This window comes from Phalacrocorax aristotelis, chromosome 2, assembly GCF_949628215.1.
Source record: "Phalacrocorax aristotelis chromosome 2, bGulAri2.1, whole genome shotgun sequence".
NCBI classification, from domain to species: domain Eukaryota; kingdom Metazoa; phylum Chordata; class Aves; order Suliformes; family Phalacrocoracidae; genus Phalacrocorax; species Phalacrocorax aristotelis.
This window is the reverse complement of record NC_134277.1, coordinates 22,255,829-22,282,424: the sequence shown is the minus strand read 5'-3', so window position 1 is coordinate 22,282,424 and position 26,596 is coordinate 22,255,829. Positions and strand designations below refer to the sequence as shown.

The following is a 26,596-nucleotide window of genomic DNA, read 5'->3' as shown; positions in this document are numbered from 1 at the left end:
ATTCTTACTACTTTTATCATGCTTACCTACTCTGCAATGAATTCGAGCAGTACAAAATTGGATTTGCTCATAAATTTTTAGTCGTGAACAATTAAACATAAAAAGAAGGTTCTTTATATTTGAAACTACCCACTCCAAAGTAATTTCTTGTTGATCACCATCACCAGCCTATTTCTTACTGTTTCCTTTTCTCTAAAAAGCGTATGAAATCCTATGATCTAAAAATTGGTGGACTCTATGACACTGAAACAGGAAAAAGCTGTATAATAATTTCATACTATACCAGACTGCCTATTTTAATAACTTTATACTGACCAAAATAAATATTTAGATTTGGCACTATTACTAATCACTATTTCTGCAAATAGAGAAAACTACTTTTCAGACTTTCTTAAAGACAGGATCTGATTGCATGCCTAATCTATCTATTTTGTAGGGTTAATCTTTCATTACAATAACTTTTTAAATTTAATATATAAATATCTCCTATAGTATATATATATTAAAAATATATATATATTCTGGTGTGCTTCAGCACCAAACACTGAAGCATCATGATTCAGTGTGTAAAGCATTCTTATCAGGAAAATAATCCTATATGTATTAAAAATATATATACACTATACATCAAAATTGTGACAGTGAGAAAGTATTCCTGCAATTCTAGTTAAATTCACAGAAAGAGTGGAAAAGAGAAGGAAAAAAAGAGGGCACCCATCCAACTTTAGTCATCTAACTTAGCCAAGCCTGCAGTCACAGGAAGGACACTGGCTCCTTCAAGGGATGATTCGGAGCATCTCAATTGAGTGGCTGTTCTGAACTGCCTGATGGAGAAGTCACTGTCCGCCTGCTCCCCCGCTCCCCAGCTACCAGCAGAGGGGGGCCTAGGGGAAACAGCTGAGGCTTATCCCTTTAATATGCTAAGTGTGAAGTGGTCTCTTAAGTCTAGCAGTTGACTTGCAGAAACAACTCCAGTAGTTGAAGTTCAGATATCAGTAATTTTTTTCAGGTGAAGGCTGGTCTGCAATTACACTGGAATCAAAAAAAAGTCAGTTGCTTTTTCTCCCCCCTCCCCAAGAAACTTCTCATATAAAATCAAGTGGCATCACCTTCTTGAAAAGCCTGTTTATCATTCAAAACTAAAGAAATCTGGGAAAGTCTCAACAAACCTTCCGCTAAAAAAGAAAATCAACACTCTTCTTTCAAATTCAGCATTGCACAAATCCTGCTACTGAAACTGGAGGCAAAGTTCCTTACTTTATGTGCATAAGCAAACTTCAGTATATAGTCTATGTGTGCTGATGAATGTTTACAGAATTTATATAGTCGGCAAAAAGAAAATGCTTTTTTACTAGCACTGAGTTAAAGATTTCAACATGTACTTACAAGGAAAGACTAATCCCTTTTGTTACCAAGTAATTATTTTAGCCATCTTTAGACTAAAAAGACTGTAATTTATAGTATGAGCTTTCATGATTCTAAATAGGGTATCTCACCTACTACTGATCAAACAAAATGACTTTAAATCTTCTTTAGACATGTTGTGGTTAACGGCAAGGAGCGACCAACAAAAGTAGACAGGTCGTAGACAAGAACTCCATCCTCCTGGGATAGGACTTGCCGAGGATGTACTAGTCAACCATGGCAGGACAGAAGAAGGGACGTTTGTTTTATTTAAGAACAGTACAAAACATACGGTATCAGAACATTTATAGCAAATATAAGTAAACAACCAGACTACTGAGAAACAGAATTGTATAAATTGTTTTGACTGTGAGCAAATGCAAAAGCACTTCTGGCAGTATAAAGACCAATTATGAAAGAAGCATTGCTCTTTTTAATCTAATCAAATAGCTGTGTGTGAAAAGCCAGACATTTTTCAGATACTGCTTTTAAAAACTGGAAATTGATGAATGAGAGGGAAAAACCAAACACACACAGATGTCAGTGTAGGTTTTTGAATTGTACTTACCTTGTCCCGCTAATTTTAGTGCTATTGTCAGGTCCAGCAGTACTGAGAAAAGAGAATACTGTTCAAGCAGAGAACATCTCTGGATCTGACGCAGAATTTTCAAATACATCTAACACCTTTAAGAAATTTAGATTATTAAAACTTTGAGCAGTGTATTAAGGAAGTTCCAATTAGCATGCTTCCCCAGTTTCAATCTTCATATGATTTTAGCTGGTGATGCTTTCTAACCAATACAGTTACTATTCTTACTTGTTTGAAAGATGTTTTGCGACATTTCAGATGGTATTATGCATTGTTTTCTGTCTTTTGATATATTAATCACAACTGTGGCCCCTTCTGTTGCAAATGTTTGATTTTAAAATTGTCACTTGTCAGCCAGTCCAACAGGCTATTTCAGAACCAATACAGTTTATGCATGGGAAGTTTGATGTTGAAACAATATTTATTTACATTCCCAGAGTGAGATGGTTTAATATATTCATGCTGCTATAAAGACATGCTACAAAGCCTAATCGTATTTTGTGTATATACTATGTGTACAGAGAATCTTGCTTGTATTAAAATAAAAGAGAAATGAGGTTCTAAGTATCAATTTATAAAACAGTTCTTTGTAAAATGTTACAGTGTTTTGTGAAGCACTATTTAGTGAAACATTAACTATTCGTAAACCTCCATAGAAGCTACCTTTTCCAAATGGTAATAGTTCCCATTTACTTTATTTATGTTTGCATTTCATAAAGTAGCTTACGACTCCTCTCAGAGGAACCCTGTTCCTCTGCTTCTGCACTAGATAAGCAACTCACATGAGGAAAGACAGAACGGGCAGCAGTATGAGTGAACATACTTGTCGTTCATGCACTGACCTGCTGTAAATACAAAAGCAAATGGAGACTTAAAAAATTATACTACCCTTCCCCCAACATGATTTTCTTTCTGCAACCTGTGGCTCTCTCCCAGCAGAACAGCTGGCAGATTTTATTGCTGCCATAGCAACCCGGCCGTCAGCCCGTTGGCTTGGCAACAATGCAGCAGTAAGAAGCACGCTTCACATCTGAACTGTTCTTAGACTCACAGACGTATTTTTTCAGGTTCCTTTCCTAAATACTTATTTGCTGTTCGATTTAACAAATTTTGCAATAAAAAATCCTATACAGTCCTTATTTGCCAGTGAAATCAGATCATCTTCCCTGGAATCTTGCAAAGAATTAATATCCATTCCTTGCAATGTCACAGCAGATGGATCAAATCTCTGCAGCAGCTTCAACTGATCAAGTGACAGTCCAGCTCCCCTCATGCCTTCTCCTCCAATGTGAGGTTCCTTTTTAAGTAACAAAGAAAAGCAAGTTATTGCATCAGTAAAGTTTTTAAGTGCCCTAAATGTATTCCACTGAGTGTATGCAGAGCTGCCTAACTGTTAACGTGGACAAGCTAGGTTTATATCATTCACACCAGGGGAGGATTGAGAAGTAACGTGGCCCTTCTTTTCTTGCCTTAATCTGGCCAATACATACACAAGCATATATACAAGGTTCAAGGTACTTTGAGGAGGTGTTGCTACACCTAATCCACGTTAGCCCAGTAGTTCAGAGCACTTATTGATGACAGGTACACAGGTCTAAATCAATTCATTACTCAAAGGACTGAAGCATCACAAGAAAGCTGTTATCACCAAACAATAAGGTCTAAAGGTTTTCAGTTGCCACTTTTAAATGATGCAGGGCGTCTGTGTACTGAGTAATAGCTATGAGTTAAGTCAAAAATAATGATTGCTTAGCCAGTTACTAATGTACTCAGTAACAGTAGTACAAATACCGGGATTCTTCACATTAAAAACTTCAACTGGAGAGACTGAAAGCCCCAATCCAGAACACTTCACTAACTGAAGAGGCATCATTTTGGAAGATGATGCAGCAAAAAAATCTGAGCTTCAGATTTTCTATGCCATGCAATTAGACTAACAGGTAAATGGGACTAGTGTTACATGTGTAGGTATATGAGGCAGGGAAAGAAAGAAATGAACAGCTTAGGTACTACCTGAATTCAGGAGATGGCATTTGGCATCAAAATCCTGGAAAGGAGAAGGGCTTAAAAATCACAGCCATTTTCTCAGCATTTCTTATGAGTAGCCTTGACTGCTTTTTATTTAATACACTGATTCCTGGAAAAATCTAATTCTTAACTGGATTGTTCTTTCAATGGATTCAGTAAGGAGATACATCACGCTTTGCTAACACGTGAGCTCCCCCAGTCAGCACATGATGCGAGTTAGTTGCTTAACCACATGCTGTGTGCTGTAAAGCTGGGCAGCCAAGAGGTTGCAGACTGATTTTTCCTCTTCCTTTCCCTCAGCAAGATTTCAGTGTTTTCCAGGTAAGAGACAAAAAGAGGTGTCCATAGCAAATTGAGAAAAAATAACATAAAAACAGAGAGAGGTAGCAACGTGAAGTAATATAATAGAAGGAAAACAGTATTACACAGGGACATACAACTTGCTCCGAGGTAGACCATTTTTTCCTCGATCTTTTCTTTTTTCCTTCCAGTTACATTACTGCATTTAAGCTGACATACAGTATCTCCTGTGTAAACCCCTAAGAGATGAACACCTATGGTTCCATCTCCTGTTTTTTCCCTGCCCAATATGATTCCAGTATCTGTTGCCAAACTGAGAAAGTGGGAGACAGTGGACTGGGTATATAAGGAGGTGTCCACCAAGAGACTAAAGAATATGGAAAATACATAAAGGAATATGAGGTAAGTCAACCCTAGACTCCAGTTTCCTGTTCATTGGGAAAGATCACCTTAGTTTATACTACTGAAGGAACTGGTTACAAGATACTATAAACTATCTGTGGGTAAACAATTCCATGTCATCTCATTTAAAATATACTATATGCTTAGTATAATATAGCTTATTTTTTAAAAGAATTAATCTTGCATTTGAGTTAATAGGGCTTGTGTTTTGCTTTGTCATTATATTGAGGACAATTTTCATGCTGTTCAGTAATGTATAAGATATAATATAAACTATATATAATATATATGCACACATATATATATTATCCGTATGTATATTATGTGAGAAAGCAGGCAGAAGAACCCTGACATACAAATCTTTTAAGAAAAGCTTCAGTGAAACCTTTACCAGCCTTCATATACTTTCTCATTGTAGACCTATTGCATATATTTTTTTTATTTCAGTTAAAAGATGCATGTAAACGTCTTAAGACAGATAAAAGTTATCACAGAATGTATAAGCAAGCTAAATAGGTATCAGAGTTCAACTTTTCCTCAAAGCCATGATGATGAACAATGCACCCAACTCATCACATCAGCAAAGAGGAAGAGAGATGCATATGGTCTATGATAAACTCTCTCAAGTGACTAATAAAGGTAACAGCGAATATATAAAATATATGCCATATAGATAAAGAATTCTAGTATCTCACTATATATTACCTCCTCCCAGACATCTTAATGGTAGACACTGACTCAAAAAGAGACAAGGTACATTCTTGGGACACTGAACTTTAAGTAAATTTGTTCCCTCGTTCCTTTACATAACACAAAAATAGCTCCTGTACATATAAAATCCTCCTTCCTCAAAACACAAGGTTCTTTCCCTTTAACTCCCATCCTTTATCAGTCTTCACTAATTCAGTAGCATTAATAAAAAAATTTTCACATCTCCTGTGAATGTGCAAAAAAAGAGAATAATATATATGCATTATTAAAGAATAAGAGATGCAAGAGAAATTTCAACCTGTTTGAACTAACTTTTGTTCCTGTTGTGTTTTAAATGACAGTTGTACAAATCAAAACAACCACAGTACACAGTGGGAAACTATTTAACAATCCCTAAATGAAGCTCAATTAACCATGAAAATAGATTTAAAAGAGCCTCAGAAATCCTTGTGTTACTTCTATCCACAGCAGTTTAAATTGTCTGCAGTGAAAAAGAGATTTATTGATAGTAAATACAGTATGTAACTTTACAGTGCCAAAACAGGCTCACTGGATTGTGTGAAGCACCCTGAAAACACTATTACCTGTGGCTGAAGCCGTAGGCATGGAAAAGTTTTCAGGGCCCAAGCAACTTGCTCCTCATTTTCAGAGAGTGTAATTGTACATGTACTATATGCTAAAACACCTCCTGGCTTCAGCAATTTCACTGCCTGCAGGGAGAAATAAACAATAGTTCAGCTTGTTTTTAAAGGCAAAAACTTTAATATTAAGCAACATTAACTGAGAAAGCATTAAGCTATAATATTAAAACTTACCACTTAATAAACTCAAATCTTTCTGTCTAAGATAGGCATTAGGATACTAATTCTTCTCAGGAAATATAGTAAAGGATCCCATGGGTTAGAAAGATTCTTCTTTCCAAATCAGCATTATAGCTCATGTGGTTTATTAACGCCATTGAGATGATTCAGCTTGTAAGATTTGTTATTTGTACAACTCTGCATATCCCAGACAGCTTAGTTCTGTTTTCATCACCTGCTGCCAACCATGGATACACAGTATTTTTATCAGTGATATTGGATGTCAACTGTTTCCACATATTTGGCCTGGAAGCTGTATCTATGCTGCTTTTCAAGCTGTAGTTCACTTCGAATACATTTAATTCAGATTTAGACAAGATTCATGAAATCTTATCTTTCAGCATCAGCCCAAGCACACTCCTCTTAGCATGAAAAGTTGTTATACGGCCTCCTGGCTTCGTACTCTGTCTCGTATCCCATATGTGAACTTACAAGGGTGTGTGCTGCTGCAGAGAAAAGGCTTTAACCTGCTCCATGACTTAGGCCCTTGTGGTTATGATAAATTAAAACTAATTAAACTGAAGGAATAATAAAAAAAACCACTTACAAAGGTTTTTATTTACTAAGGCTTATATATACATATATATAAGGTATATATACCTTTCCCATGCTCCAATGAATTGACTTCACCTAGCAATGATATGGTGGAGCTGAGAAGTTAACTGAATCCTAACGCTATCTTCTTTAGTTAATTGCTGAAAAGGTAGGGGAAATGAGGCACCATTTTTTGGTGTGAAGTTTTATGCTGCAACAGCATTTTCCTTCAATTTAGCTTATCTGCTCAATGATTAATACATACCACAGTGAAAAGCTTGCGCTGTAGAGGCTGATAAGAGGTGACTTCCTTTAAAGTCAAGGAATAAGCCATGTTTGGTCTCTGTCCCATCCCACTACATGGAGCATCAAGAAGAATTCGATCAAATGACTCTGGTAAGAATGGAGGTCCCTCTGTAAAAAAGCAGTTAATAATGTGAAATGTGGCTGCTTCTTTCCTTGCGACTTCACCATAGGTAAGGACAAGCCAGTACTGCTTCCTTGACATAAAACATTTATGTTCTCTATAGATAGTGTCTGCAAAAGTAATCTCAGCTAGAGACAAGTCTCAGCACTGCTGGTGGTAGATTGTATCTCCCAGAAAACTAAAGAGTGTTAGTTCTGTGAAGTCAAACAATACATTACCTTTAGGCAATAATATTTTTAATCTTGATTTAATAATTTGAAAGTAAAATGTAAAAGAAATCAAACAGAAATGTTGAAATATGACTGGTCAGAGGTGCTGGGTACAGAGTCCTATGTAGAGGCTGTAATGAACCACAGTCAGCTCATAACTGAACCAAGTGTGCAAATCTTTACTGAGAAAAGCCTGTAGTTTACCATTAAGACTGCATTAAATAGTAATAACTGGACTGTCTCCACAATAACTATTTCTTGTGATGCATATACATCTGTAGAAAATAAAGCATTTCATAATAACATGAAACATTACAAGTTCTAATGCATGACACATGCTGTCTCCACAGCAGAACAATCCAGTTAACAAGGATTGTGAAGACAAGAACAATTTCTGAATATTACCTGGATAGATAAGGGAATATGTTATTCCTATATGCAGAGCCTATCCTTTCATCTGAATCCCATAGGCTCAACAGCCCCAGTTTTTATCACATTAGTGCTAGAGAAACTCTTCAGCTCAGCATCACCAAGACAAAAGTGGCTCCATACATATATTCATGAGTAACCAATGAGGAAGAGTGACATATATATGCTTTACCTTCCTTTTCTCTTTCTGTTCCTCAAACATCCAAGTCAAGTCACAAGTGAAAACAAGCGAGGGACTTCATACTACTGCTACCTAGCTTGTTCCAGCACTGCAAAAAGAGAATCTGATTTATCTACCTCTGATCCTTTACACCAATGTTCAGAATATGTCATGTCTTTCTTGCAGGGATGTACAGAAAAGCCTTGATGATCTCTCAGCATTACAGCTAGCTCTTGTTCATCTGTGTAAGTGCTACGTGCCACCTGCAATATTATATGTTCATAGAAAGACTATTAAGAAAGTACCTTTATTCCTCCAAAGCAGGAATAACTGCAAGGCATAGAGACAAGGAAGGTGGATTATGCAACCTGATTCCTACTTAGGCTAACCGGTGACTGGGATAAAATAGAGTGAGAAAGAACAGCATACTTTGCACAACAAACTAAAAATAATCAAGGCAGCAGATACCGTTTAAATCGTTCCATCATGGGAACAGAACCAGTATCATAAATACAGCCCTGCAGAAAAGCAAATGAAATGAACTTAAAATAATACGCTGTGCTTCTATAGAACTTTCCCTGAACAGCTGAACAAACATCAATGAACTAAACCTTGCAGCACTCCTGGGAGTTAGGTATTAATAACCCCATTTTAGAGATTATGATTCTGAGGCAGAAAAGCCAAGCAACTCTACAAAAATAATCTGTTTTCTCAGACTACGTCAAACAATTCAGAGTATGGGGTTAAATGTTATCATGAAAGAAGCTTCAAGGCTTCTTCAGTCTTTGATATTATCTGGGAAAATAATGCATTTCCTTCAAGCATATTAGTTTGTGATAAGGGCAGATAGTTTTTGTATTTGCTTCATGGAGAAGATTATAGTCACAAAAGAGCAGAAAATAAAAGAGCATTCACAGTGATGAAGTAACTTAGGTATCTGCCAAGGTTTCAAAGGTTGTAGTCCTGTGACAGGTTTAATACTATTTGTGCGAAACTGATTATTATTGTCTTTTAAAAGCTACTGCTACACAAGTTGTTTACTTTACCTTGTTCATCCTCTCTCTTCTCAACTGAAAGTGCCTTTGTCCCATCATAGCAAAAGGCCTTAATGCAATTCAACTGTAGCAATTCAGCGTTCTGCTTAATTTTTTTGACCTTGTTAGCTATCTTGTCCATGGCTATTACTTCACCCTGAAAAAAACCCAAACTTTTTATCACAAGCATAGGGATTAAATGGGTGTGCAGTTCCTGATTTCCTGCCCCCTCCAAGAGCAGTGTAATGAATGAAGTATAGTTTTTCCTGCAGGATTTTATTATTCTTAAATCCACACTCCAGTAGTCCTTGTTCGCCCATATTTTCCGTGATACCCGCATTAGGCTAGGTACTGGTCTGAAGCTGTGTGCATTCTGACTGGCACTAGCTGCTTGGCACAGTCACTCCCTAAGCAACCCCATAATGTCTGACTTCTGGCAAGTGGTTTTTTTGTTTGTTTCTTTTTGTTTGTTTTGAACTGTTTTACTGGGCACTAAGTTAGGTAAAAATGTAACCATGTGAAAGAGTGTAGAAGTCTCAAATACATGGTAAAATAGGTCAACAGGTTTTAGATTTGCATGGAGATTGTAGGAAACATGATCACATACAGCTCAGTCCTGGGGAAATGAGGTCCACAGCCATGCCTCTGGCTTGCTCAGACTCATAGCCTACTGTTATACTCACAGTAGTTGTCACTCGAGTTACTTTGGGAAATACTGTAAATACTAGAATAAATTTAGATGTCACAATTACACATTATTCCTTTTATGTAAGAATGAGATTTCTCTTTCCTTCTCCCAAGACAAATCAAAACAGACACAAACCAATATCTGCTAGATGAAATCTGTAAACACAAAGTAAATAAACAGGAGCATAAGTAAAGTCCAGAACAGTAATACTATCTTCAAAAAATTCCAAAGACCAAAAATCTCTACTAGTCATGATATAGCAAATAGAACCTGCTGAGAAAACGTAACAACTTTTTCCTTCTTGGCAAACTTACACCAAATGTACATACACAGATGGAAAAAGCAGAGATGTAAATGCGTCCATGACAGAAATATATGTTTTTACATAATTCCTTTATTTATCACACTGAAATCCTTTACTGGAAGCTTTATAAATCTATCTAATAAATGCCTAATGACTGTCTAATGCATGTTTGCAAACTTCCTATACTGAGGGAAGAAACATTTCAATAAGAAAACCATCACAAAACTGAATACGTCTTTTCTAAATACATTCACATCATTACCCACTGCACCTTCCCATTAATGCACAGACAACCATAAAAGTACTGCATAACATAACTACAAGATTTCTAAATAATCTGATATATTCTAATAATCCTATTCCAATGAAAAGAATAAAACAAATTTTTTAGAGGAAACAATACACATTTCCCCCCCTCTGCTGCAAAAGAGTAACCTGCATTTCTGTCTTTCATTATGCATATAGCAATTTAATACATATTTAAATTGATATTCCTATATCCACATTATTTTTGGCTTGTGTGTTATTTTCCTTTGTCTTTCTCTAAAGATTTTTTTGTTTCTTCTCATATTGTTACTTTCTCATTACATGTTTTTGGGTGTGTAACCTTCTACCTTGGAATGACGAATTCAGACTAGAAATTCAGTCTAATGTCATAGCTGTACTGCATAATTGATAATTTTTACTGAGAAGTTAATTGGATTAGGAGCTTTTTAATATGTTTTTGTACAGAGTTGTGCATTCTTTTGGCACACAGCGGTAACCCCTGATTTCCATGTATTCTCAGTTTAAAGACTCTAGAATAGCCCTGACTAACTTTGCCTTGCATGTTACACATTATTCCATTACAAATAAATCAATAACATTTTAAAAGTGTTTAAACATTTTAACATTTAATGTGTTTAAACATCTAAAAAGTCAAACATATTTCAACAGGTCAATTTGCAGCAAAGAAGACTTTAAATGTGATGGTGACTATTGGATAAAGATAGTCTGTGCCCATTTCAGTACCTCTGATGTGTAGCAAAATGTATTGGTAAGCAGAACATTCAAATATTAGTTGTAAATTATCTGTGATTTCTGACAGCTAAGTGAAGTGAGCTGTGCAAATGAACAGTGGTCAGCCTTTCTTCACTGAGACAGAAAATGCTCCATGACTTCTCTTACCTGGTCATGCATTAATGTTGCAAGATGGGTTGTTTTTCCTCCAGGTGCAGCACACATATCCAAAATTCTCTCTCCTGGTTGAGGGTTTAAAATATGGCTCACAACCACAGAAGGCAAGTTCTATCATAAAAACAAATATGGGAGAATTCAAACCTTATGGCATGTATCAAGTCCTGTATTAAGGAATGACAAACTTGTTGAAACAAATATTCATTCAGCAGTGAAGATACCTATGATATTGCCTTCAGTTCCTTAACAGAAAATGAACTATTGGAATTATGTAAGAGACACCATATAGGTCAGAAGTCTCCAGTGGTTCCTTTCTTATTTAAAGCTATAAATTACTATCTATGGCTGAAGTTTAAGGGTTCGTGACTACGGAGACTGGAGTGCTAAAAGTCAAAATAAAATAAGCTGATACTATGACAGACACAGAGCAGCTCTGTGTATTACAAATATTTCATATTGACCTGTTTATTGGAACGTTTACTATATGAACATACTGGTGTAGTATAGTAACAAACATTGAGATAAATAGGCACGAGTTTAAATTTGCTGAATTAAGGTACCAAGAAGCTGAACTGTGCTATTAATTGTATAAACATAACAGATGCCCTGAAGAAAAATAATATATAACAACTGTGCACAGAATTGCTTCTTACACAATATCGAAATATTCTGAACGATTCTTTTCTGACTTGGTTCAGCACAAAGGTATAAAACCCTTCTGAAGTTGTCTTTACTACATGTTGTCTTTGGTTAGCACAGTTTCAAGTTCCACGCCACAGTGTTCAAAAAAATGAACAATAATTCATCTCACACATGGCAAATTCAAGTCAAAAAAGCCAGGCTCAAAGGGTTGTAAGATCAATGACACAAAGTCCAGCTGTAGGCCAGTCAATAGTGGCATACCCTAGGGGTGGGCATCAGTGCTCATGGTGTCTAACCTCTTCCTTAGAGACATGGATAATAGAACAGAGTGTGCCCTGAACAAGTTTACAGAGAATACAAAACTGGAAAGAGTGGTTGATAAACTGGAAGGCTGTGCTGCCATTCAGAGGGACCTTGACAGGCTGGAGAAATGGGGAAACAGAATCTCATGGAGCTCAGCAAACAGAAATGCCATTCCTGCACCTGATGCACCCCAGGCACCAATACAGGCTGGGGCTGACTGGCTGGACAGCAGCTGTGCAGAGAAGGCCCTGAGGATCCTGGTAGACAAGAAGTTGAATATGATCTAAATTCTCATGTGCACCAGTCTCTGAAATAATCCATCTCTCTAACAATTCTGTTCCTTGAAAGCAAGTACTCTGGTAAGCTGAATCAGGGAAGAAAAGGCCTCTCCTCTACTGCAGGCCATGAGACAATATATTGCTTGATAAACTACCCTTTGCTCACACCAGAAGGCAGCATTGATGCTGATTTAAAAATATTAAGATCAACTACAAACAGAATATATGCATAAAAATAACTCAACTGCTGGACTGATTCTTCTGACAAGAGAAACAGTGACTAAGACTGTAATCAAGGACTTACCTTACTGTCTGAGTGATAGTTATACAAATCAAATGAAGCGATAACTTAGAATTTCAGAAAATGTCTCTGAACAAGGGTTTATTTGAGATAAAATTTACATTTGCTTTAAAGATTAAAATAGCTTTTTTTTTTTGAAGGTCAGGCAGCTCGATTTTGTTTTAAACCCTGCTTCTAAATTGTCATATTTATATCAAAAAAATACAATACCTTTGCTGGCACACTAATTGTTTTAGAAATCTAATTGACCTTTTTATGTCAGCAAACTGAAATCAAGAATTTTACCTGATAAAACTAGAAAGTTCCATGATTTCATCATCCTACCTTTCGCATAGCACAGGTGGCCAATTGTCACGTCAGAGTATTGCTGTTAATTAGTTTTATTGTGGGGGAAAGGAGTACAGGTATAACAAATATTAAGATGTGAAAGGAAAAGCTAGCTTGAAGTAAGTTCTTAAATTCTAAAATAAGAACTACACAAAAAGTTGTCATTCTTTGGAAGCTGTGCAGTTTTATGGTAAGAGATAGTGAAAGCTGTGCTACTGTAAGGTTTTTCATAGTTATTTTGTTCAGGTGAATTTTTTTCCATTAGGGTAAAAAGATTTTCTCTTCAACTTAAAGTCAACCTAATATTTGGAGATTTTCCTAATTATCTACAGAAGGATGTACCCTGAAAGAGCATTATATTTCAGAGTTCATAGGCAGATTCCAAAAACTAAAAGCTCTAGGCAGAGCATCTGTGCAAAAAGAATTTAAGAATTTTTAAGAGTCTTTAAGTGACTATCTCTTAAGTCACTTTGAAGTCCCTTATCATATCTCAGATGAAGTATGATTAAACCACCCACATATAGATGCTAACTTCATTCTAAATGCTTTGTTTTCTTTATATCCAAAGAGTGAGGTAGGTGCCATAATACACAATGAATATATAAAGTAATAATGCATTCTTAGAGGATGTCAATTATTCTGCAAATAGTACAGACTTTTATTTTTGTAACAAACCTACCTGTAAAAACAAATGACTAGGGAGCACACTGTCAAACGAAGGACTAAGGTAGACTGGCTCTATCATTCTTACGCCCATCCCACTGAAAAACATGAAAAAAATATTTCAACTAATCAGATTTACAATTTTTAACAGTATTCAGTTAAAATCGTTATGCTTACAAATAGAAACTTGAAACAATAATCTTCCAAAAATGAAAGCACTTATAAATCAACTAAGAAAAATACTTTTACAATTTTTAATTGGATATACTTTAAAATTACATTGTGAAGTTGGGTAAATCATAACAAAAAAAAATTACTACATTATAAATTGGATCTGTAAAAAATCGCAAAACGCAAATTTATCTTTTTTGCACACAAGACAACCTGACATCTAATACAAGCCTTGATAATGTAAAGAAAAGCTTTAAACCAGATTTAAATATGTTAATTTCAATCCACAGCTGCTTTTGGCTAGCCACGTATGCACTAGGGCACTGGCATATTATTTCCTACTTAGATCTTCCTCTGTTTTTCTATGCTGTCTGAGATTTCAGTCAAATGACTAAAGAAATTCTATTTTAAAAGTCTTACAGGAACATTAATTCGCCTACAAAGCAAAGGTTTGAACTTAGAAGCAACCTAAAAGTTTTAAATATGGATGAAGTTCTGACATGGACTTTATTAAGACAAAGGTACAAGGAAATGGACAACAATATAAAGAAAAATAAGAAAAAAAACCCAACACAATATTGAGCCTGAAAACAGTAGATTACTGAAGATAACAAGCATGAGTATTATTTTTCATGTGCACTTTGCAGTCCAACAAGAAGGAAGGATATGAGAAAGAAAACTTGCAGACACCAGATTCAGTGTTTAGTACTGCCATTCTATGTCATCAGCTCAACAGGTATATCCTACCACTACTTCTACTATATTTAAGCTCTAATACATCAGAAATCCTCTCAACAATGTAATCTTTTCTTCTTTTGAAGTTTGTTCTTGGGATGCAAAGTCTCGGTCATTAATTTGATGTCCGTGCTCTCCTACACTGCTTTTTATATGTGTTTTCGGTGACAGAACAGGAACAAGCCATATGTTTTGGCAACAAAACAGAAAAGCAAGTAATCTTGAAATAGATATCTACCTTGGCAAATACTATTAAATTTTTTAAGATATCTGACCTTATGTTCTGTCCCCTGCCCCACCAAAAGAAGCCACTACAAATATTTTTAGGAGATGGAGAAATCGATAAGGCTGCACTTCTGTTCCATCCAAATAGGAAAGTGGTACAGAACAATTTACCAAAAATGTAATTTTTCCACAGTGATTATGTTTGTCGCTTCTGTTTGCTCTATATTATTGAAGTCATATGCTAAACATAAATTCTGAAAAGGCTCCCATTTATTTCCTCCTACCTCTCAAGTAAACTGGTATCTGGATACCACTATGAAACTAAATGTTGAGTCTGCTAACACTTACTGTAGTACTTTAATCATAATTGCCATCACATTGCCACTATCTTAGTTGTGAAGTTACAGAAGACAGCAGGGGCACAGTTCTACTCCCAGAAATCAACACTTCCCAAAAAATACTGGAAATTCCAACATGCAACACAGGTCTCTGTCAAAGCCATCTTGTGGTTTCGCATAGGTTACACAACATTCCAAAATGTCTTCCCATCTTCTTCCTTCCCTTTGCAAAGTTGTAGGTATAGATTGCAGTTACTATGGACTTACTTCAATGGGCCACTTGAACTAAAAATTTCACTGCGACTCAGTTCTGAAATCCCATTTCCAAGGAAAACTTTCACTCCTTCAAATTCTTTGGCTCCTCTTTTACATTTCCCTTCAATATCTGAATACACTGAGACCAGATCTCCAGCTTTCATAACTGTGCAAAGAAGAATGGAAACTTTGAGATTAATATTATACTTGACAATTTAGTAGTGACCAAATAATTTAGCATTTTCAGTAGACTACTTACATCAACTAGATCATAGAAAAACCAAAACTTACTTAATGTAATCAAAAAAAGAGAGTAACTGATATGAAAGTGTACAAGGTGAACAACAGCTACCAAATGACCAGAGCTATTAAGAGACACAAGGTTACAAATCAGACACCGTGTCTCCTTTTTTAAGAGGCAAGACAAATCTTCACTTTATGTATTTTATCAACACATGGTCACCCAGAAGTTTTAAGCACACTATTCAGGATTCAGTCCTCTGCATGCTCCAAGCATGCAAGTACATCAAACAACACTGTTTCACACTCAGAGACAATAATACTAAATTTGTCAAATAACCTCTCAATAGCTAGGTAGAACATGGCTACAGCTGCTTTTTCTCTAACGATTGCTTGATACAAGTGATACAAGTGATCATATATTCTTGTTGAAACACTTTTTCTGGTGCGGCTTTCTTCCCTCTAAGGCAACTGCTGTTCTCAATAATCCTCTAAAAGAGTTTTACATCTCCAGTTAAAACCCTCCAGATCAGTAAAGTATGTAAATATATACCAAACTCCAGAAGCGTAGTCCTAGGGATTTAAAAACTTTCTGACCTAGAACAAAAATAGATGTAAAAGGGGGATGGTTGAGCTGATTTCGTAGAACAGTGAGCAAACTCTATGCACTGACTGTCTGCAAAATATGCTTAAAAATAAAAGGCCTCCACTGACAGCAATAAACAATTTTCCAGAATTACTTTTCTGACGTGTCTGACTGGCTGGAGCAACCAGAAGATACGACAAGTAAGACTAATGACAGTTCAGTTTCCCAAGAATTCTCTGAATTGTATTTAGGAATCTTTTTTTCCATTTTCATGTGGCTTTCTGAATATGCACAAATGCCCTGCAATTCTTAAACGGTTAATATTCCTTGGGTAGCCACTAAACATTTCTTTTTTTGCATGGCTTATTTTTACACAATGTGACACAAAACATTATGTGATAGCCTACTGTTATTGCCTTCTTAAGCCTCACTAAACAAAAACTTGCAGCAATTTAACTCTTCCATCAAGCATATTTACCACTGATTTTTTGCAGTATTCAAACATAAAGGATTTTATTTCACTCTCTGCTGACAATCATCCTTTCAAAACGCATTAGTACTGTGTACAGTTCTTAAGCTTTTTATAGCTTATATTGGCATTCCATAAACATAAAGCCTAGAGTCTGATTAGTTAAATTAAACTCAAAGCCCCCTGATAATTGGTTTACCCTCATTTGCGTTGCAAGTTCAGTGATTAAATGTGTGTTCTTGCTGTACTCTTTTTTTCCCTAGTTAGACCATCTGTGCTTAATACAGCCTTATTATATTTGGCCTCAAGTGAGTAGCATGCCCTTTTATTTTATTTTCCTATCTCCAATTCCCCTGAAGTGTTCCTGAAGTTTTATAGTATCTTTTATTTTCTTTGAATTGATGTTGCATGCATAATTACGTGCAGCAATTATGATAAATCACTAGTTGACTCAAAGAGGGATTTGAATATTTATGAGGTTGTCTAAATAAGCAGTTTCAACAACTGCTACGGCAATATGCTTATTTCATTATCAAGTCCTAGATTGGAAAACATTCCTGTTCAGTGAATTGGACTTAAGCACATGCTTAAAACTTCTTGAAGGTTTTTTCCTGAAAGGGAATGAAGTTAAGTGGCAAGATAAATGCTTTTCTGACTCACTTTGTTTAATAATAAGAACCATAAGGATTAGTAGATCTTGTCACAATAGAATAATGAGGTGAATCATCCAAAATCATACTGGTTTCACATAAAGATAATTTGACCTTTAAAGAAAAAATAAATAGGCTGTTGAACCCTAAGCAGGTATATGTAGAATTTTTTATCTTGTCTCACAGGCATTGAAACAAAAATTTCCATTTCTTAAGAATCTGACATTAAAATGGAAGATTTTTCTCACCAATAAAAATATGCTTTTACTAAATCTCTCATAAACAAACAATATCAAATTAATCACCAGTGGATTAAAAATATAAAAACATTGGTTTAGGTCGGTAACTTAGAATCTAAGATGTTCATAAAGGCAAGTGCCTTTGTGACTGAATGAAGAAATAACATCTGGAAATAGTATCTATTAAATAATCAACATATATCCAGTTACCATCCAGATGTATCTGTTGTGGCATTCTTTGGGTTTTTTTTTCTTTGTTTGACAAGACTGGAAAGCAGCAAACTTCTGCGAGTTTATTCTACTGAACATGCATACTAAAAGTTACAGTACTCAGTTAAAAAAAAAACTCTTAAAAAGCCAGGTTTTACTTGAATATGCTCTTTAAAAAGATTTTCAAATGACAACAAGAAACTAAAATCATTGAGAACTAATACTTCAGCCAGGAATTACATATGGAAAAAGGAACTAAAAACAGGCCACATGAGAAATAATCGCATACAATTTATTATGAGTATAATGCAAAAATAGTAAAAATGAAAAAAAAGAAGCCAGAAAACTTAAAAAAAAGTATTTACCAGAAATTACAACTAAGATTAATTTCAGCTGTGAATAGAAAGTAAGATTAACATCACTATTTATTGGAAATTGACCTCAAGGGGTGACAATTTTCTGTCATCTTTACAACTTAAGTGGGTGTATTTAGAGAACTCTTACATCTTGAGGCAGATATGATTCCAGGAACATAAACATGTGCTCCTCGAAGTACTGCATATCCACAGTGGGCTCCAACAATGACTTCAGAGGCATGTTTTTTTAAATTTTGCCTACAAATACAAATGTAGTTCAGTTTTTAAAAAAATAATAGTATATGGAAAAAAAAAAACAACAAATACCCCCCAGGTAAACTCTAGTTCATAAATACTGGTTTTGTCAAAATATAGTGGAAAAAAAACAGTTAACTATCATGTATGTATTACATTTAAAAGATTTATTTTAGTCCCAGAGTAGTCAAAGGAAAGAGCCAAGAAGGAAACCAGTCCTTAAAATAAAGCAGGTTCTGACATATTCTGCCACTATTATGAACCTGACACAGGAATACAAATAAATCTAACTGAAATGCAGAAATAATCCCCTATCTCTTCCTAGGCCAGATGATTGTAAAGTGATTTTTTTAACGTTTAACAACTGCTAAGTACTTCTCTAATAAATTTATAACTAGGTGCAAGGAACTTTGTCAGTAAAAAATGCGAAGACAGTTACTCGAACTTATTAAAGTATAAACATATTTGAATATAAAAAGAACAGAATGTTCAAAAAAGATGCTTCAAAAGAGAATTAACTGAATTAATAAATAAAAGCATTAAATGCTATTTCAGACTGCACAGCTTTTACCAACTAGTACTACTTGTTACCAAACTCTACCTAATCATGATATAAACTGAATCTCAAGTATGCGAGTCTTCGTTATTAATAAGATTCTTTAAATCATCATTCAATAAAACAATGAAGAAACTCCATAGGGGTTGATGTAAATGTAACATGGGAAATACCCAAACATATCTTAAGAACTAATAGTCATTTTTCAGGGGATAAAATTGATTCAGGAATCCTCTCAGCATTTAGGAAATCTCTCCCTAAATCTTGCTCTGGACTAGATTCCAGTGGAAGAAAACCCTGCCTGTATTTAGCTATAGTTCTACATTCCACCACAGCAGTTCAGCTCTTCGGTCTGCCACCCACCTGGCTTTCCAGAGAGGATGTACTTATGTCACATTTTCCCTATAAAAAGTTAATCTCATAAATAAGGAGAGAACCCTCTCTATGTATTCTCATATCTTTTAAAGACTGTGCCTCGTACGTGGTTAGGATATGGACTGTCTACTAGCTCTTAACACAAATGAAGTTGTGCTTCATTTATAGTGAGTTAGTTATGATAACTGTTTAACAAGAAATCTATAAGTAAAATATATGTTATGACATTTTAAGGCTAAAGACTGAAATTTCAAACCTGGGTCCAATGACAGGAATTAATAAGATGTCCTGGAGTTTCGGGTGCTCAAGAACTGGAACACATAGTCCTTTAAATTGCTGTTTCATGAAAAAATATAATTGTTAAGCAATATTAAAAACCCTAATATTTAAGTACTTAATTAGACTGAAAACTATTTCTCCATTCATAATTTATAGCTGTAGAGTACAAAAAAACAAATGTAGTGAAAACAGTTAAGAGAGGTTGTGAAATAGCATGTAAGGCGAGGCTCCATGTGAAAAACACTGGTGTAGAAGATTAAACATTTAATAAATTGAGAAATAACAAGGACACAAAGGGATTCACTGAGAACTGACTTCAGGGAGTGGGACAGGGTTCTGGCACTCATAACCCTATCACTGGTTTTTGCTTTCTTGTGGAAGAAGGTTGTGTCGAGTTGTCATCAGATCACAGTAATACCACCAGATGAGCTTGGGTCTAATCTGTGTTATCTTTTTGATGCTATTAATTAAAAACCACTGTTTAACTCTACTCTTGTATTGCCTGTCTTACTTAATATGCCAGGTTGGTAATACTTTTTGTTTTCAGCTTAATTTTGATTGGGTACTGAGAGCTGACTTGTGCATATACTTGAAAAAAATGATAGCTTGCCATTTTAAAACTGTTCCTGGACTTTAAGAATGTCTTCTCGCCTGAGTCTTCTAAAATATAACCTTAAACATGCAAAACCATAAATCAGTTTGCAGCTAATCTCTTAAGAAAGAAAAGAATCCATGAGCATACTTTTGTTAAAAACTGTTATGTAGTTTCCTTTTCTAATTTAACCACAATTCAAAATACAAAAAGTTTATGAAAGCCATTATTAATTCAGTTTTCAGCAAAGCATTCTCCCTTGAAGCAAAATATCATACTGCAATACCCATTTCCAGATTTCTACAATCAAGCTAAAATTAGCATAACTCATTACCATTCCAGCCAGCAGAATACTGTCAACTGCCTCTGCATCACAGAAATGTCTTGGCTCCTGTCATGCAATAGCTCCCTGTACACCCACTAGCATTAATAATTTACTTAAAGAAGAACTGGATCTTTTCAGACAGAGTGAAAATCTAGGATAGAGTTTCAAAATAATCTACTTCTTAAACATAATGGCTTACATATTTTCAGATAAATAAATGTTTAATTAAGGTAAGCAAAAACCCAGAAAATTATATAAAGATTAAAAACAGGTTAAAAAAAGAAAATACAGCAGCTGCAGGGCATCACTCTGGCTCCAGTTTCTAAAACACACAGATTTTCTCACTTTCCTAGTTTGTGCAATGAGACATACAGCCATTCTCCTTTAATCTGAAATAAAAATGTTCTAAACATGCTGAAGACAGCATACTGAACGACAGTTTGTATCTCTTTCTACCACCCTCTCTAGACTTATGGTGCCTTTACAGTATTTTCTACAGTAGTACCCCAATCCAACTTAAGGTCTGGATCTGACATATGAAAGAGAGTCGGTTTTCTTTGCCCTCTGTTTTTGCCTTTCTTGGACATATTATATAAGGAATACTGCTACATGATGAGTTTTCATTTAACATTTAATGCTGACAGGAAATCAATATGACTGCATAATGTTAATACTAGTGGACATGTATTAAGTTAACGAATAGTTTCCAGTAATGAAAAGCTCTCATAATCAGGCAAAAGATGAAATATCCTGTTATTTTTGCTGTAACAAAGAAATTGCACAAACCCTCTGGATCTCTTCAAACAGCATTTTTTTCACGTGTTTCACTGAGGCCAAGTGGGTGTTAACTCTAACAGTTGTGAAAGCCGGTGGATGAGATAGATGACTTAACAGAGATTGATATTTACTCTCCACCTCTTGTGTACCTAAAGCAGCAATAAGCTGAAAGTGAAAGAAGAGATTTTATATTAGAGATTCACACAGCAGCCTCTTGCTCAGTGCAAAAAAATCACTGAATAAACATTCTGTAGAAATGGAGGAACATGGTTGTGTAGTGCAGTAGTGAGGAATGTCTATGTCTGGAGGCCTAATTCCAGTGAAAACCTCATAAATTTCTTGAAAAGGGCTTGTTGGAGAAACAGTCGTATTAGCAGGAACATTGTAAACAGGCTGCAGCACGTAACAAAAGTAACTGCTAGCAAGCTCTGTGGCTGTACAAAGAACAGTCTTAAGGAGATGGAAGAGTAGATTCAAAACTATGAATTAGTAACTCTTATCCAGATATACAAAACCATCATTTCTGTGTTCTTTGACATTAGGAATTCATAGATTGTCTACAGTATTTTTGGTTCTACAGTGGGGTAAAGGAGTATTTCTTGCAGTATTATGTGGTTAATAAGTGGTTAAATCTCACTGTGATCATTCTTCATTGGGATCCAAAACTGAAGTCTCAGATTTATGCTAAGTTTAGTTTCAATATTTGTCTTACTTTCAGCCAACAGGCATAAAGAAAAATTTTATATTTTAAATAGAACTATATATATAAATCTGTGTCTAATATGAAGACAATACCTTATTGTAAAGTATTAAAATCACACAAAATATTAAATCAAAGGAATATTAAGAATGTTCAATCAGTGACTATTTGTTGATGATTATTAGTATCTATTTCACATACCTCGTTATTTCTGAACACTTTGGTGAGATACTCTTCAACTTCATGTTTGAAAGAGATTTTGGGGAAAAAAGACATCTTCCTTCAGTTTTTAAAATCTGCTGGTAAAGAACTGAAATAAGCAAAATATTTTATTAGTGGTTTTTATCAAATTCTGTAAGTTTATAAATGTAATGTAAGATGTACCCACAAACTAAGCTGTAGTTTCTGATTCTTCTGTTTTAATAATGCAATTTTACTGTACTCAAAATTCCAAATATTACTCAAGGTATGACTGTAACACTGCTCTTAATTACATTTCAGAATATGTTCATTAACATATTTAGGATTTGCAGTCACCTTACAATGAGGCTACTGGTTTCTTTGCTGTCACGTCCTTCCCAGCCATATCTTCGAAGGCTACTGTATCCATGTCTGAAATTTGAAGGAAGTGTCACCACCTCTAAATCCTGTCCTGTTAAAGTACCCCTAGCTATCCTTGGTGAAAACTTGCTGTTTAGTCCTAGAATTCAATCACAAAGACTCCTCACAGAATTTAACTTTGACTCTTCTAAGTCCCTTCTTTGAAATTCTTATTCTATTACGTCATCATATCCGTTCATTTTTAGAGATAATCTTCACTTTTTACCTGTCAGAGTTATTTTTCTCAAGCTTAACTTCTTAGGTTTCCTCCACAGTTCAAATTATCCAAACTTCCTAATGTGGGGACACATGCATGACTGTGGACAATGATTTTCATTTTTTCAATGTATACTTTAAAGAAGGACTGTAAGTAACAGTTTTCCCTTGAGTCTGTGTTTAATTCACAGTAGGAATAGTGAAGCATTAACGCAACAGAAGCTCTGCTTATCCTTACTGAAAATCTTCAAGCTGTCTGGTAAAAGATTACATGGTTAAAAGGTACAGGAAGTTCCCAGGTGCTGCTATCATTTCTTCTCCAAAGCCCAGCTATAAAGGCCCTATTGTAGCTCAGCCCTGACGCAGCTTTCATCGTTTGTAATTATTCTCTGTTTATTTTTCTCTGTAGGTAATAAAAGACAGTTATCTTCCCAAGTTGTATCTTCCCACCCCTATATTGCCTGTAATTTGAAAGATTATATACACTTAAGTCTGAAATGAGACTTCCTAAAAATTTAGTAGTTTGTGTACACCAACTTAAATGGAGGAAAAGTGAGACACATGCCCCCATCAGTGAGATTTACTCCAACCATAACAAGGAAATCTGAATACTAAAATTCTATATTTTCATTGTATTAAACATACTTGGAGAGAATACATTGGAAAGTTTGGTACCCGTTCCATTTGAATAAGAGACTACTTGTTAATTTTATCATACAAAACCCCTCAAAAATACCTTTTTTGACATTTCAGATCCAGTTGACATTTTAATGCTAGAAGAATGTTATATTTTTTAGGCTTAACTTTTGAGCCCAGACAAATGCAATTTTCAGTTTCATGGGTAGGAATTTCAAAGCCTTATTCCCAACATCAGCAGCCTCTGAAAGAAAGAAACTGTAATGGAATTAACGAACTTCTTTTTAGAATCTAACAAAATGTCCAAAAGAATTTACCTTGATATTTCCACTAAATCTAATAGTACTATAATAGTTCATATTACAACCAAAGTTACCAAAGTTCAGTTTTAACATTTCAGACAATGTGATATACCATGCCTCTGAGCTGTTGTCCTAGGATGCCTACATTCCAGGAGAAAAAAAAAAAAAATAACCAAAAAAAACCCCATATGGCTCACATTTGCAAAGTTTTTTCTTCAGAAGCATAATAAACTAGCATTTTAAAAAACCCACAGTTTTGAGTTTTTTTAAAGAACTGAATCCTGAAAAGAATTAAGTAGACATTTGAAAACTGGTGGAAATATGTGTTCTTTATGAGCCCTACAGGTGAATTTGGTATTAACATTATGAAGGTATCTCGGTAGGATGTTAAACAGGTATTTTATGAGAACCGCAGAATCCCACAGAATGATTGAGGTGATCCTACAATTACGTTACTTCTTCATGGAAAACCAACCACTGATCTAACAGCATGTTGGCAAGAGGACTTGTTTCTACCTAATTTTTAAAATGTGACTGAGTGCTACCACCACGAAACATGAGCCAGTAGGTGGTCAAAACCAAAAACTTAGTCAAAAATACTACACACAAAGGATAGAACTGTAATGAAGTTCCCTAAATGTGTAATAAAAGGGAAGCTAGTCCTATGATAAAAATTAACAAGACAACTATGTCAACAAATAATGCAGAACCTCTATGGCTTGAAATTTCATACCAAAATACAAAAGTTATAATGTGTTAGAAACCAATATCCTTCTAAACAGGATGGCAACGGTATTAAAATGCCTGCAATATAATAAGGGCTAACAAAAAAAACAAGAATATAACCAAAGAGATTGCATTTCTCCCTTGTAAACAGGGTAGATGCCACATCTGTGTTTTTAACCATGGTTAATGTACACTTTAGGAAGTCAAGGAACACATAACAGGAGAAGTTACGACTAGTTCGCAGGGCCTGGTACGAAATGTTACTGCAGAAGAGCTGCTCTGTCACAGCAACTCTAAGGCATGTGGACTCAACACATGCATTCAAATGACAAATACAAGAAACCCACTATCCTTGTGCTTAGTTCAGGGAGAGCAACAACACACAAATGAAAAGTAATTCCTTAGTTAAAATGAGAAGTCAAAAGAATGAAGCCATTGTAAACAGCCTGGAAATTTTAAAACCACACAATCGGAGGTTCAGGGTGCACCTGCAAAACCTGCAGCTTCAGCCCTGTATGTACACCCTTTCGGTGCCCGTTAACTCAATAAAGATACAATATAGCTCAGAAAGGTTCAGGGAAAGGTGATGACCTATAGATAGGGGATGGCTTTCAAATGAGAGAACACTCAACAATTTGCCATCTTCCAGGCTGGGGAACAGTAGTGGGGGATAGAATAAAACCTTGTAAATTCAGGCGTGGCAGGAAGAAAGGCTGATGAGGGAGAGTTGTGCCTCTTCAAATGCAAGAGTTAGACTTCAAACAGAACTAGCAGGAGGCAGGTCCGAAACCACAGACAGGTATTTTTTTTCCACACCCCCGCTGTGCGGTACACCCCGCCCCAGGAAAGGCTTGGCGGACTTCAGGAGGGTCCCTGAGGGAGCACCGCCCCCGATCACCACCTCCGTGCGGGTTTCCCCGTGCCCCTGTCGGGAGGTGCTGCGGGGAACGCGACGCGGGACCGGGCCTTCGATCTCACCACACACACAAGGACTGCGAGCAAGAGACGCCGAGCAACATTTAACTTTCCAATCTCCTTTCCCCACCCCTTCCCACGCGAGGCAAAAGTCAGCCGGCCCGTTGCTGCGAGAGCAGAATTTGGTGCTCTCTCCTTTATTCCCTCACTGCCCCGTTAGTGAAAACACCAAGCGGAGCGGGAGCGCGGCTCGTCGCGGCCTCCCGGAGGCCCTGAGCAGAGCCTCGAGGCGGGCCCGGAGGTACCCGGGAGGCGGCACACCTGCCAGGGACGCGCCGCTGCCACCTCCTCGGCCCCAGCAGCCACCAAGGGGAACACAAGCGCGTCCCGGGGACGCCATGAGAAGGGCGGAGCACGCAGGGGCGGGGCCGGGTTCCACCTCCCGCGGCGGCCGCAGACCCCAACGCGCCGCCGGACCCGAACTTACCGCCGCGCCCCCGGCCGGTCCCGCCTCCCCCGGGGCGGTGGCAGGAAGTCCCGCCTCTGCGTCCGCCGGGGATTGGTGGGAGGCCGAGAGGGCGGTACCGGCCAGGCCGTTGCTATGGGAGCCAAGCACGCTCAGCGGGGCCGGGAAGCGGCTGCCTCCTCGCTCCGGGGCAACGACGTGGCTGCCCGTACGCGGCCTGAGGCCCGATCGGGTGAGCAGCGGCGGCCGCAGGAGCGTCCCCCGTGGGCAGAGCCCCCTTTCCCGCAGCAGCTCTGGCTGCGAGCCCTATGCGCAACCCCAGCACGCGAAGAAACTCGTGGCAAAACGTCGCTGACAACGCTTTATTATTTTATTTCCCATGAGTAAGCTCAAACGCTGCTGAGCGGATTAAAGTAACAGGTTTCGCGTTTCCACCCCTCCCGCACGTCGGCGCCTGCGGATCCCGTCGCTCAGGCGGAGCGGGCTCGGGCTCTTCCACCGACCCTCCCCAAGGCGCTGCCGAGAGACAAAACCGGGGCACCGCGCCAAGAGCTCAATGTGCAAGAGCCTGCAGTACCGCGCTGAGACCGAGCCCGCTGCCTTTACTGCACGGGGGGGAAACGGAGCGCCCTG

General features: G+C 36.8%; 1 protein-coding gene across 5 annotated transcripts; it reads right to left on the bottom strand.

The window, feature by feature from the left end:
- Positions 1–1,652: 1,652 nt before the first annotated feature.
- Positions 1,653–25,996, bottom strand: NSUN6 (NOP2/Sun RNA methyltransferase 6). Of its 5 annotated transcripts, none has more exons than XM_075082706.1 (14): positions 25,819–25,996; positions 23,655–23,812; positions 22,304–22,412; positions 21,412–21,567; positions 19,686–19,765; positions 18,392–18,501; positions 15,506–15,659; positions 13,786–13,867; positions 11,247–11,366; positions 9,100–9,244; positions 7,094–7,242; positions 6,019–6,144; positions 4,007–4,040; positions 1,653–3,290 (listed from the first exon to the last, which is right to left on the bottom strand). In XM_075082706.1, exons 3-14 carry the CDS (start codon positions 22,376–22,378, stop codon positions 3,241–3,243), a joined length of 1,281 nt encoding a protein of 426 aa, XP_074938807.1. In that variant the 5' UTR covers positions 22,379–22,412; positions 23,655–23,812; positions 25,819–25,996; the 3' UTR covers positions 1,653–3,240. The 5 variants fall into 5 exon arrangements, with proteins under 5 accessions (XP_074938807.1, XP_074938808.1, XP_074938805.1 ...); XM_075082707.1 differs by having other exon boundaries at positions 23,655–23,798; XM_075082704.1 differs by lacking the exon at positions 4,007–4,040.
- Positions 25,997–26,596: the final 600 nt, after the last annotated feature.

Excerpts from the sequence above, each read along its gene's own strand:
- NSUN6 (XM_075082704.1), bottom strand. The coding sequence starts at position 22,378 with ATGTCTTTTTTCCCCAAAATCTCTTTCAAACATGAAGTTGAAGAGTAT. Across the intron at positions 15,660-18,391 it reads AATCATATCTGCCTCAAGAT|TTATGAAAGCTGGAGATCTG; the intron begins GTAAGAGTTCTC and ends TTCTTTGCACAG. Across the intron at positions 9,245-11,246 it reads CAACATTAATGCATGACCAG|GGTGAAGTAATAGCCATGGA; the intron begins GTAAGAGAAGTC and ends GGTTTTTTTCAG.